Raw genomic sequence first — 14,510 nt, 5'->3', positions numbered from 1 at the left:
CAGATAGAGAGCAACAGAAACAGAGACCGGGACCAATAATGGATAGAAAAACAAAGTCACCAGACAACAAAGGTAGAAAAAAATCATTTTATTTTCATTTTAGTGTTTGGAATATGTCCAATTTGAGAATTTTCATCTGCTGTCTTATTTTGCACTGGGTATACTGGAGCTGTAACAGCTTACAGAAGTTATTTCTAATGAAAAAAAATCACGTTATTTTTCTCTCCTATACTAGTATAATATTTTCAATGATGTCTGTTTATATGCGCCATGGCTGGTATAAGGGGTGTGGCTAATGTGGGTGTGGCTATAATAGGGGTGAATCCATATGTGGTGACCCTGCCCATAATGAGTACTGGCACCTTTTTTTCTGCAAAAAAAGCACTGGTGATATGTATGTTGAAAGATGCAGAACATAAACACATTAAGGGCCCTTTTGCTAAAGCGTGGTAAGATTTTGCATTTACCACACCCTTATTGCTAAATTTAAGGTGCAGTAAGTGCAAAGCCTGTGCGGTAAATGCAGGGGGTATAGCCATAGTCTATGCTGTATTTAATGCCTGGGGTAGATACCACACAGGCCTGCATTACATTCCTCAGCAGACAGTATGGATGCATTTGCGTTATCTGCCCAGGTATGGAATGCGGACCCTAATGATAAAAGCTAAAGAAAGAAAGAGCCATGGCGGTGGTTGTTGCCCCCCCCCCCCACACACATACACACAAACATGAAGCCACTTCCATACCATTGGATCAAATTGTGCATGTTAAAAAATAGAAATAATTTTATGCTCGTAGACAGGGAGCAGTTTGCAAAATGTCCATATCAGTGGGTAAGAACAATGGGTTTGATATTCAAAGTAATTATGCTTAGCAGGCCGACTGCCAATAACTTAACAAGGCAGTGCCGCTGAATATCAGCACTGACCAGACATTTCTAAAGTGGGCAGGAGAGAGGAGTTCCAAGTGCAGAGTCAGGGAGGAGCCAGCAGCTATGCGAGTGCTGGCACTGAATATCCGCCGGCACCTACATTGCTTCCAGGTAGTGGCCAAAGATATGGATGCACTCCCTTCACTTCTGCCACTCCCCGTCACTGAGGTCACTTACCCTTCCGAGATCCCTCTCCCCCATAGATGAGATATAATACCAAACCCCCTTCTGAGATCAGACCCCCCCTAATCTCTCATCAGAGATCAGATTTCCTCCCCCCCCCCCCCCCCCCCAGCCTACCTTGCATCCCTGGTAGTTCAGTGGGATAGCTTGGGGAAGAGCGAGCCTCACTTGGTCCTGTCTCTAGTAGCTTCCTAAGGTAAAATGGTGCCACAAGTTCTAATGGTCTAGAAGTCTAGCAGTCTAGAGGTCTGTTCAAGGGTGGTTGTGAACGGGTACAGAAATTGGCAGGGGAGAGGGAGAAACTGACAGATGCGCTTATGTGGGTCCTGGCTGAATAAGTTTGTGCGGCCAGGAGCAGTTCAGTCAAGGCTGTCTATTCAGTGCCAGTGCCCGGACAAGACCTGCCATTGAATATCTAGGCCTAAGTTAGCTGACACTGGTTTCAAAGAAGCCTCGAACAAAGTAGCAGCAGAAAACAACTCGTACACTGGAGAAAAAACTGCTGTTTCAAAAAAAAAATGAACACTACCATTTGTAACAAAAATTGACAAACAGTTTCTTCACAATCAATATTCATATATAGCCAGAGAAGTTACAACGAAAAAGTACTGAGCCTGTGCACAGAAAAAAAATACTTAGCTCTCAAATGAGAAATCCCGACAAAACACAGTCCAGGTATCCTCAGCTGGTAAATCCACTACAGATCTCATGTAGCACAGAATCCATAATCCTCATCAAGCGTCCCCCTCGTTTCACATTCTTCATCAGGAGGAAAAGCTGGCTATGTATGAACATTGATTGTGAAGAAACTGTTTGGCAGTTTTTGTTACAAATGATAGCACTAGTTTTTTTTTTGTTTTTTGTTTTTTGTAACAGCAGTTTTTTTCTCCTGGGTAGGAATTGTTTTCTTCTGCTACTTTTTTTGAGATTTCATTTTTTTTTTTAATTAGCTGTTTTACTACAGTTTTCTTCCTTCAATATTCTGAACAAAATTGCTTTTGGGGGAATTTATTTTGTAATTTTATTCTCCAATATTTTATATTTGTGAGTTCTCTATTTGTTACCATGTGTTAGCTGCACAGCAGACATTGAGGGGCATAATCGAACGCGAACGCCCATCTCCATGGGAGTCTATCTCCGAGGACGGGTACGTGAAGGGGTACCGTATTTTCGAAAAAGATGGGCGTCCATCTTTTTTTCGATAATACGGTTTGTGCTGGGCAAATACATCGGATTTGGGCGGATTTGAGCTGGGTGTTATCGTTTTTCAGCGATAATGGAAACTGAAGGCGCCCAGCTCAAAAATGAACAAATCCAAGGCATTTGGCCTTGGGAAGGGCCAGGATTCGTAGTGCACTGGTCCCCCTCACATGCCAGGACACCAACCGGGCACCCTAGGGGGCACTTGCAACAAAGAAAAAAAATTTTTAAATACCTCCCAAGTCCATAGCTCCCTTCCCTTGGGTGCTGAGCCCCCCAAATCCCCCCCAAAACCCACTGCCCACAACTCTACACCATTACCATAGCATGTATGGGTGAAGGGGGGCACCTAAATGTGGGTACAGTGGGTTTTGGGGGCGGTTTGGAGGGCTCCTATTTACCACCACAAGTGTAACAGGTAGGGGGTGGGCCTGGGTCCACCTGCCGGAAGTCCACTGCACCCACTAACAACTGCTCCAAGGATGCATACTGCTGTGATGGAGCTGGGTATGACAGGCTGGAAAAAAAAGTTTTTAAAGTTCTTTTTTTTGGGTGGGAGGGGATTAGTGACCACTGGGGGAGTCAGGGGAGGTCATCCCCGATTCCCTCCGGTGGTCATCTGAGCAGTTGGGGCACTTTTTGGGGACTTGTTTGTGAGAAAAAACGGTCCAGAAAAAGTGACCCAAATTCTCGCTTCTGACACCCTTCTTTTTTCGATTATCGGCCGAGGGCGCCCATCTCTCAGCCGTAAACACACCCCAGTCCTGCCTTCTCCATGCCTCCGACACGCCCCGTCAACTTTGTCCATTCCCGCGACAGATTGCAGTTGGAGATGCCCAAAATCGGCTTTCAATTATACCGATTTGGGCGCCCACGGGAGAAAGGCGCCCATCTCCTGATTTGGATCGAAATATGGGTGTCTTTCTCTTTTGAAAATAAGCTGGAATGTGTGTGTACTTAGTCAGACCCCTTGAAAAGAACTTAACGCCTCTGTATGATCCTTGATCCTTATACACCACTTGCTTTTAAACTACTTGAGAGCGAGAGAACTAGAGTCATTCTGTTAAGAAAAGAGTGTATCTTCCCATGGACTGAGTAGTATTAGCATCTTGAAGTGAATTAAACCTATCATTTCTTTGCTTTTAAAAATGCTAGGGAAGGTGACACATGAGAGCTGGTTTAGCACAGAAAAGAGAATAAGGAAACAACAAGCACAGTCTTGAAGTAATCAGTGGTGAAGAATTCTACAACCAATATATTAAAGCCTTTTCCCAATTGCCAGGCTAGGATACAAAAAAACAGTTTCTGGTTTATTTACTTTCTGGTCAGAAACAGATATAAGTCTAAATAAAGCAATTAGCTAAAAAATGTGCCTTACTTTTTAACTATCTGAGACAATAAGAGGTAGGGACATGATGTGCTGTCAGACCTGCTGCTCTCCACTTGCTACTGGTTTTACAGATAGAGATATTTTGGTTTTACAACAGGAATTTAAAGTGCATGATGCAGGCTTTGTGAAAGCAGAAACATAATTCTAACAAAAAATAAAATTTGCACAAGCCATTCTCAGGATTCCAGGAAGACATTCTATTGAAAGCATTTGTTGACTTCATGACCAAATCCTCTCTCTGATCTCTTTCTATACATGTGCATTAGCTGGCTTAAGTTTCTGTTACAGCTAGCACTTAACAAACATAGCACATGGTATGTCACCCAGTACCCTTGCTACCTTTCCAAGGGGCCAATGTTCAAAAGTATCTCAGGCATTAACAGACTGTTAACTCTGGGTTTCCATGCAGGTTAGACAGGGTGGCACTGGTGCTGAAACCTTAGCTCGGACTTCATTTAAATGCGGTCATTAATTACCCCACAGCTGTGTTCAAAAGAAAAAAAATAGTTTACCGTGCATGTTTAGTGTGGGAAACTGTACTGTGAACCTTGAGGAGCATTGGCCCCCAAGCTCATTACAGGTTTATGTTTCAGCAAAACACATTTCTATCTTGGTAAGTTTGCCAGTGTCCTTTGCAGTCCCTTACTGTGGTCTCTGTCCTCTTTCTGTTCTCCAGCTTGCTAGTGTGGCATTGGGTCAGTGTGTCTGCGTTCAAAACTTCACCATTACTTTTGAGACCTGTGATGTTTTCAGCAAGGTAGGCTATGCAAGTTTTTTCCATCTTAATTGCTATATTTGTTGTCAGGTATAACTTTTATAAAATGCACTAGTTGCATGCTGTTTGGGGTTACATTTTCAATGATTCAATTTAGCATCACCATTCCTTTCCTTTACAAACTGTGAAGCCAGCTGTCTATACTAAATTCAGCCTAAATGTGCAGTTCTTTTCTGTTTTCTTCTAGCTGCCTCACATATGATCTGCACTCTCAGATAACATTTTACCTCTTTACAGTGACCAAGCTGTGTGTCCAATTTATTAGCTTTTAAATGATTCAGCTTTCATACTAAACCTGCATTATTGAACACATCCACATGGACATTAATATAAAAATCTTCCAGCCTTTGATGATTTAAAGGTTGAGGTTTAAAAGAGGTAAGGTAGGTTTATTGATAAAGACAGAATTTTAAAAAGTAAACTTTATTAACTAGTCTCCCTACCTTTTCCCTCATAGTTTCTAAAACTTGAACCATAGCATTAACAGAAAAAGCACAGCAGGGCCTAGTTCAGCCTTTATTCCCATCCACCCTCCCGAACTCCTGCCCACCCCTAGCACGTCTTCACTTATAATTATTCTAATTAGGATAACAAGAGGGGAGTTTTCATTAAACACTAAATCACACAATATACCATATAATCTTAAGGTTCTTTATATTAATCTAATATCCCTAGTACTTTAAGAAGTTTAAACAACACAATAATGCTAAGATGCATACAGCAGTCCAGCAGCAAGAGGAGTAGTAGTAGTTGGCAAGAGGTTATATGTCACGATCTCTGGCTTCTCTGACACTGGGATAAACGTGAGCCCTTGGGCTACTGCCTTAAAGCGGCAGCAGCAGGCAAAAACCCCCAACCAGAACTGGATTACCAAACAAACAAAGACAGGAGCTGCAGATGCAGACAAACAAGGCAAGAACACACAGGGCTAGAGATTGGAGTGTAACTAAGCTATAGGCAAGCAAAGCTGGAAAGACAGGACTGGACCAACTGGACTTCACCTGCAGTGGCCGCCGTTCCCCAGAGGTTGAGCCCCTAGGTGCGGGTGGCCTGCAGGACTTCAGGATTCCACACAAGACACACGGTACAGGAACAAGCTAGACTGAAGCAGAGTTAGGGTTCAGAGGGGAAAGGAATAAACATGAGAGGCAAGGCAGAATACTAGGCTAGGACTCACAAACAAATAACACAACACTAGGCAGAAAACAGACAGACTAAGGAACAGGGACTGAAAGCTGTCAAGCAGCCACTAGGAGAGATACAATCAGTATGCTAAAAGCTAAACTACACACAGACTGAACAGGAACCAGGCAAGATTAACAGACAAGAAACAAGACTAGGAAGTAATAAAACTTAAGCTAACCAACACAGACTGAACAAGAACCAGACAAGGAATTCAGACAAGAAGCTAAACTAGGCAGAAGTGCAACAGAGCACACCAACTCACCCAGAGACCTTTGGCAATGCAAAGGCCAAGTAGCAAAGCCCACAGATGCTTAATAAAGACCATCACCTGCTGAGGATCAGCTGCAGGAATCCCAAGACAAGTACGGGTGCTTGTCTTGTTTGTCCATAAGCAGTACGGGTGCTGCTTATGGACAAACAAGGCAAGCAATTCTGGCAGACAGGAAGATCCGGCCCGGCCTCTGACACAGGCTTGGGAAACAGCAACAGCTAGTCTATAGCAGTCACTGGTACTGGCCACCAGAGGACGAGGGGAGCACAAACCAGGAAAACAGTCATAATCATGACATTATATGTATGTGCTCAATGCAAAGAGCTCCCAGCTTTCAGAGAATGAGTGTGTTCTTTTGAGGCTAGAATCGCAAACTTGGAGGCGCTGAGGGAGACAGAGAGGTACATAGAGGAGGCCTACAGGGACGTTGTAGAGAAGTCCCACTTCCAGTCTAGCAGCCCCTTTGCTGCCTTGGAGGAGGGTGGTCTCCTAGAAGGAGAGCATCACCCTGGTGAAGTAGGAAGTAATCCTATAGCCAGGACCTGCCCAGCAGGAATACAATATCCTCCCGCACTGAGGATAAGTCTCCAGGAGTTCTTCCCAGGAGGGAAGGGTTAAGATATCTATTGTAGTTGGTGTTTCAATCATTAGGCATGTAGATAGCTGGGTGGCTGGTGGGCATGACGATTGCCTGGTCACTTGCCTGCCTGGTGCAAAGGTGGTGGAACTTACGCGTCACCAAGATAAGATATGTAGATAGTGCTGGGTTGGAGCCTGCTGTCTTGGTACATGTGGGTACCAATGACATAGGAAAATGTGGGAGGGAGGTTCTGGAAGCCAAATTTAGTCTGTTAGGTAGAAAGCTGAAATCCAGATCCTCCAGGGTAGCATTTTCGGAAATGCTCCCTGTTCCACATGCAGAACCCAAGAGGCAGGCAGAGCTCTTCAGTCTTCAATGCGTGGTTGAGACAATGGTGCAAGGATGAGGGATTTAGATGTGTTACGAACTGAACAACATTCTGGGGAAGGGGGAATCTGTTTCAAAAGGATGGACTCCACCTTAACCGGAATGGAACAAGGCTGCTGCGCTCACTTTTTAAAAAGGAGATAGAGCAGCTTTTAAACAAAAATGGAAGGGAAAGCCGACAGACGCCCAGAAGCGCATGGTTCAGTGTGGAGTATCCTCGAAGGATACTATTGAAACAGGACATTTATGGAATCCCAAAAGATCGGTTTCAATAATGGTGAAAGAAAGCCAGGAGTGTTTAATGGGAGAACAGAGTAAAGGATGCACATAATCCCCTTCAACTTCAAAGCAGCTTGTACATGCTAGGAAAAAACACAATTTGAAGTGTCTATATACAAATGCTAGAAGCCTAAAAAATAAGATGGGAGAGTTGGAGTATATAGCACTAAATGAAGAGGTAGATATGATAGGTATCTCAGAGACCTCGTGGAAGGAGAACAATCAGTAGGACACTTTTGTCAGGGTACAAATTATATCACAATTACATAGTGGATCAAATTGAGGTGGGGGGTTGCACTATATGTTAAAAGAAAAAATTGAGTCAAACAAAATAAATATGCTACATAAAACAGATAGCAGCGTAGAATCCTTGTGGATAGAAATTCCATGTGTGACAGGAAAGAGTATACTGGTAGGTTTCTACTACTGTCCGCCAGAACAGAATGAACAGATGGAAGAACAAATGTTTACAGAAATGAGGAAAGCCGGAAAACTGGGCAACATTATAATAATGGGTGATTTCAATTACCACTATAATAAACAGAATCTGTAGAACTCAATATCACCAATACCAAAAAACGTCTACAAATCTAATACCGATGTGTTCAATTTCCCATTTTCATTAGTAATCCAAATATCCAAAAAAGAAATTCCTGAATAACTGCTATGTACATCAGATTTAATGGTGTTATGGCAACAGTTCAAATAATTCACAAATTGCTATAATTGATCCTGAGTGCCTCCCCATAACATAAAAATGTCGTCAATATAACGCCACCAGCATATGGCAAACTTAAACCATCAAGAGTGGTTGCTAGCTCCAAAAGAGAATTGAGAGACGAAAGAGGAAGTGTTGACATTTTTAAGTAAATATAACACACAGGATGGAGTTGTATAGTGAAGTAAGTAAGTTAAAGTAAACAAAATGGCAAGGAGTGTGATTGTTCAGTATAAACCTCCTTCCAAACATAGGAAAATGGCATTCTGATTTGTATTATGAAAATGGTGACATGGAGGGGAGAATATAGACTATCATATTAAACATTGGTCATCATAAGATAGTTATTTTTCTCCACAGAACCAACAATTCAGTTATACTTGGTTAAGATTAATTAAGCATCAGAACTTCTGCATCGCACCAGTGGAACTGAAAGGTATTTTGGCACTCCAACCTTGTGATAATAAGAACAACAATCTTCGGTGGTTGCATAAATCTCTGATAACTTTTCAACCATTGCTGGTAAGTACAGCTTTAAAATATCTGAAGGATCAGCCTTATCATAGCTTTCTAACTGTTCAGTGAATAGAGAGAGGGAGCCTGCAGAAAAACCCTTTTATAGGTGAAGACCTATAAGTTCTAATCTAATAAAGGGTTTGCAAAGCAGCAATAAGCACCAAAATGCACTACCGCGGAGCACGCTCAGGCGCCCTGCAATAGTTCAGACACCTGGGGACATGTTTAGGGGCAGAGAGTAGATGCGCCCAGTGCTAATTGATTCGTGCAGCTACATTGCCACATGCCAACTATTAGCTCGTGGTTAGTGCATGATCCCTTTCTGCCTACTAAACAGGTAAGGGTTTATGTGCTAATTTAGAAATTAGTGCCCAGCCATTAATAGGAAAAATGGAAATGTGGCCATTTTACAGCGGCTGCCATTAGCATGGCTTAGTAAACAGGGGGGTTTAGTACTTGGAGCACCGCTCGCCAGTCCCACGCTAAAAAATCAAATATGTTTTATGGAGGGGGGCTTGTATGGAGGTAGAGAGTAGACGTGCCCTGCATTAATCAGGTGGTGCAGGCAAATTGACGCACGCTGCCCGATTACTGGGGGGTTAGCGTGGGAGCCCTTTGCGCCTAGAAAATAGGTGGCAGAAAGGGCCCACGTAGTAATAGCCAGGAGCTAATTGGGAAATTAACACATGGCCATTAAAGGCACAAATTAAATTGCGTCCATTTTGTAGGAAACACACGTGCTAAGAACTGTGCCAGCCACTTTTTCACGTGTCTTTATACAATAGGTTTCAAATAGGCATCTATTTGCCCTCTCAGTCCAGATGACCAGCTGTAAAATTACCTCATGCCACCTACTTTACTCAATGTATGCATGTGATGCTTATTTTAGAAGCACTGTTTGGGTTTCAGATATGCATAAAGCAGCATTTACAATCCTATGTGTGTAAATCCTATTGACTCTAACATCTAATTGTATTTGTTCCTCTACCGGACTTGGCAAATGCCTTTACGGTACTATGTAAGCCACATTGAGCCTGCAAATAGGTGGGAAAATGTGGGATACAAATGTAACAAATAAATAAATAAATTCAGCCATGTATATTTGCAGCTGCGCCCAGATGATGTAAATATACACAGCTGCATTAAAATCGTAATTTCTCTGGCTTTGGTGGAATAAGTTCATAAAGAAACATAGTCATGTTTGTATCTTAATAAAATAGGCTTGTAATAAGCACCTAGTTGGCCTTCCTACCTAGGCAAACTGTTATAAAATTACCCTTGTCTTGTTCAGATCCAGTTTTCACAAGAAATCAGTAAAGGAAGCCCCCGTAATTTTTTATGGGAGTCATGAGGGTTTTCGGGAAGAGGATGATCATGTGAAAACAGTAGCTAAACAATGAAGAATTCTGTCATGGGTTACATTTTCAAAGACTGAACTAAGGGGCCATTGTACAAAGCATTTTTCCTTGATCACAAAGAAGGTAATTTTATAAAGTCTTTCCCGCACATATGTGGCCACATACCTACATAAATGACCTCTTATAAAATACTGACTGGCATAACAGTACAAGCCATGACATGATGGCACGTACCTTGCCGGTGGGTGTGCAGAGATATAGAATTAAGGCAGAGTGTAACAGGTGATAAGTGATCCTTTGTGTAAGAAAGCTAAACTTCTGTATATTTTATTTTGTCTGGATCCAGAACATATAACTTGTGCCAGGATGCTTTATTGCCAAGTCACTGTTTTTTGCAGATAAGCTTATTCAAGGAAAACCGGGCCTCACCACCTCTATCATGAGAACACTAGGCATTTCCTGAGTAGGCTGGGAACATACCCACTTTTCACTGTGAAAATGCTATCTGAGTAATATATTTTTTTAAATATTTTCTATTTTTGAACAAAAAAATTACAAGCAGCCACTTGCATAAGAAATTATCAAATACATTCAACCAGCAAAAAAAAAAAAAGAGAGAGAGAATGTGAGAAAACACGTGAGGCTAATTTATTATACAAGATAATATAACTCACAATAAATCCACAATAATACGGATGAAGCCTAAATATAGGAGAGATTAGGGAAAAATGAATATTCCCATAGCACCAGAAAAAAGAGGCAAAATAAGCTATCGGACATTTATAACAACAGGTATCATTTAGATACGAGGAGGTCAACACGTCCACTGGTAGGAGTGGATGTTGGGGCTTTATCACTAAGAAAAGCTATCTGAGTAATATTAACTTCCATCACAAGTTTCCATATATATATATATAGGGATGTATCACAGATCTCTCATGCAAAGTTTTGTTATCCAAAAATCTTGTCCTCCCCTCTTAATATGAAGCAACTTGAGGAAATCAAATGGCATTACATATATTTAATGCATGAAAGTATGAATAGGGATGTGTGAAGCTTTCATGAATTTGCACAGTGGAGTTTCTTTGCTTTCCTGCATGTTCAAACTACTCAGCATAATTCTGTTGACCTTAGAAATATGATCAAAATATGGAAAACTTAGGTCCAGTATAGTGCAATTCCAGTAAGTTTGCTGAAACAGTGCTGCTATTTCCATTGCATAGGGGTCCTTTTACTAAGGTGTGCCAAAAAATGGCCTGCGCTGGTGTAGGCACGTGTATTGGACGTTCGCAAGCCCAATTTTCAGTGCACCTGGAAAAAAGACCTTTTTTTTTGTGACCGAAAACGGACGTGCGGCAAAATTAAAACCAGCACGCGTCCATTTTTGGCCTGAGACCTTACCGCTACCCATTGACTTAGCAGTGTAAGGCCTCATGCGTTAACTGGGTGGTAATCATCAGTGTGCATACACTGCCGATTACCACCTGGTTAGCGCCAAGCGGTAGAAAATAGAAATTATTTTCTGCTGCGTGTTTTGGACACGCATCAAAAATAGAATTACCACTCGGGGCATGCGGTAGCTGGGAGGTAGTTCAAATTTGATACGCTTTGGACTTTCGTAGGCACTTATGCACCTTCGTAAAAGGGCCCCATAGTTTCCCACTATTCCAGAACCAGTGAGATACTTGTGTCCATCAACCAGCAGGTGGAGATAGGGAACTTACACTGAGCTGAGACATATCTCTCTTGGTATCCAGTCCAGCTCCTCAGTGTTTTCTTTCTCCAGCAGATTGGATGGACACACTTTTCAGCCTCTGGTTCTGAGTGATTTGCTCCAGTTGAACTTTGCGGGTGGCTTGAGTCTGCAGAGTCATATCTGGAGGTCTTCAGAACCCTGTCTCTGATGCCCTGCAAATTTACTTCTTCCCTTCCTTCCTTCACCTCTCCCCTGTTTCCTGTGGAGTTCTCCTTTTTCCAGCACAACAACCTTAAAAAAAAAAAAGAAAGGAGAAGGAAAGATGTTTATTGGCAAGCGTGGGACAGAGTATCAGTTCTGATTCTTTCTCAACTGGGTTAAGACTTGTAGAGACTAAGCTTGGGGGGAGCATCTGGCAGTGGTAAGTTTGATTAAAGTATGACTCAGAACCGCTTGGAGGCCTACAAGTTCTACTTTGTGCAGGGAAGTGATCCCCGCAGAGGCAGTTAAGCGGGTTTCCCACTGAGGGACCCACCGGCTAGCGTCGGGGCTTTGCTGTGCATGCAAGCCGAGAATCCCACGGGATGTGGAGGAAACAGTTGGCAACAGCACATCTTCAGATTTGGCGTAACATCCGAATATACCAGAGATTTCAGGCGTAACCCATCACCATGGTTTAACGATGTACTAAAAAATCTAAAATCACAAACCAGGAAACTAGAAAAAACATGGAGTAAATCAAAAAATAACCTCACCTACAACGCATGGAAGCAATCACACAGGAATTACAAAAATGCTATTAAGTGAGCAAAAAGAACCTACTAAACACAAACAATTACAACCAGCGGCACAGACATAAAAAAACAATATCAACTCATAAAGAATCTTCTTAACACCAACCCAATCACATCCTCACCCTCAAAATACCCATCTGCTAACCAGATAGCCAAACACTTCAATGACAAAATTACCAATCTTTGCAGCACGATTCCCCAAGACTGTGCAAATATCGATACCTTTCTTGACGAACTGGACCCCTACATAGATGAAATTCCAGCTGACTGTTCATGGACAAATTTCACCCTCTTCACCACTAAAGAAGTTTCTATGGCAATCACCAAGCTCTCCAAATCTCACTGCCATGTTGACCCATGTCCCAACTACCTAATGAAAGATGCACCAGAACGCTTTATTACAGATCTTATCTCCCACCTAAACTTCCTGCTACAGCAAGGTTCATTCCCTACTGAACATGGTAATATACTATTACACCAATACCTAAAAACCCCAAGAAACCAGAGAGTGATGTCACCAACTACCGTCCAGTTGCCTCCATCCCTTTGCTAATTAAATTGATGGAAAACAGGGTGACCTCTCAACTCAATGACTTTATACAAAAATTCTCCATTCTACATGAATCACAATCGGGTTTCCATCCAGCCCACAGTACAGAAACCGTCCTATTCACTCTAATATCCAAATTCAAACAGGAAATCTCATTTGGAAACAACATCCTCCTTCTACAATTCGATTTATCCAGTACATTTGATATGGTAAATCACAATATTCTAACCAAACTACTGGATAAACTTGTCTCTCTCTACTGGCAAAAATCACACATAAACACAATCAATAAACATGAGCGAACAACATACACCACGAGAGGAAAAATAGACCCCACAACATTTTGGCAACAGATCTACCAGAACGAATGGTCAACCAATGCTGACATCATCCAATTCCTCCAAGAATGGGACGATTTATGTACAACAACATTAGACAAAATCGCCCCAATCCAAACCAGAACATCACACAGAAAAAAACAAAATCCATGGTTCACCGAAGAGCTGAAAAAGCTCAAAACACAAGTCAGGAAACTAGAACGTGCATGGAATAAAAAAAGAGATGAACAAACACTAAATTCCTGGAAACTACTCCGGAGGAAATACAAATATACCATAAAACAGACTAAAAGACTACACTACAAGACAATAATAGGACCAAACTACAAAGAAACACATAAACTCTTCTACCTTGTGAACAAACTGTTAGACACCACACCAGTTACAAACAACAGCAAAGATATACCAGACATAGACAACCTTGCAAAATACTTCAAGGAGAAAATTATACAATTACGACTTAAAATACCTGCCAGCCATATTGAATACGCCGCACCCCTAGATTGTCTAGACCCAGAAGATGGAATATACCCAGCAGACAGAACCTGGACCGAATTTGAACTACTATCAGAAGACCTCATCTCTGATACACTTAAAAGATATGCCAAATCCCACTGCAAACTAGACATATGCCCAAATAACCTCATGAAATCTGCTCCTCAACAATTCATAACAGACCTAACGAACCACATAAACTTCATGCTACAAAACGGACTTTTCCCAAAAGAAAAAGGAAAAATTTTACTCATCCCAATACCCAAAGATACAAAGAAAAGTGCAAGAGAAATAACCAACTACAGACCAGTAGCATCCATACCACTAACAACCAAAATAACCGAAGGAATGGTAACTAAACAACTTACCAACTATCTAAACAAATACTCAATACTACATGATGCCCAATCAGGATTCCGATCGAATCACAGCACAGAAACAGTATTAATTACCCTCATGACTAAATTCAAACAAATGATTGCAACCGGCAACAATATACTCCTTCTACAATTTGACATGTCAAGTGCCTTTGACATGGTTGACCACGGAATCCTATTACACATACTTGAATATTTTGTCATTGGAGGAAATGTCCTAAACTGGTTCAAGGGGTTCCTAACCAAACGTTCATACCAAGTCACATCAAATTCAGCCACGTCTGCTGCATGGACACCCGAATGTGGAGTACCACAAGGATCACCTCTCTCACCGACCATCTTCAACCTAATGATGATCCCCTTGGCAAAACTCCTATCAAACCATAACCTCAACCCATATATATACGCCGATGATGTAACAATATACATCCCTTTCAAGCAAGACATCAAAGAAATCTTCAGTGAAATCAATCAAAGTCTACACATC

At 41.8% G+C, this 14,510-nt stretch overlaps 1 protein-coding gene across 1 annotated transcript in view; it reads left to right on the top strand.

The window, feature by feature from the left end:
• Positions 1-14,510, top strand: part of GALNT5 (polypeptide N-acetylgalactosaminyltransferase 5) — a 120,810-nt gene that overhangs the window by 90,571 nt on the left and 15,729 nt on the right. Inside the window, exons 8-9 of the mRNA XM_030210090.1 lie at positions 4,381-4,461; positions 8,260-8,421. Coding sequence (XP_030065950.1) covers positions 4,381-4,461; positions 8,260-8,421 — 243 coding nt within the window. The remainder of the gene's footprint in view (positions 1-4,380; positions 4,462-8,259; positions 8,422-14,510) is intronic.

The sequence above is a fragment of the Microcaecilia unicolor genome, chromosome 7 (genome assembly GCF_901765095.1).
Source record: "Microcaecilia unicolor chromosome 7, aMicUni1.1, whole genome shotgun sequence".
NCBI classification, from domain to species: Eukaryota; Metazoa; Chordata; class Amphibia; order Gymnophiona; family Siphonopidae; genus Microcaecilia; species Microcaecilia unicolor.
This window is presented reverse-complemented; position numbering and strand designations above follow the sequence as displayed.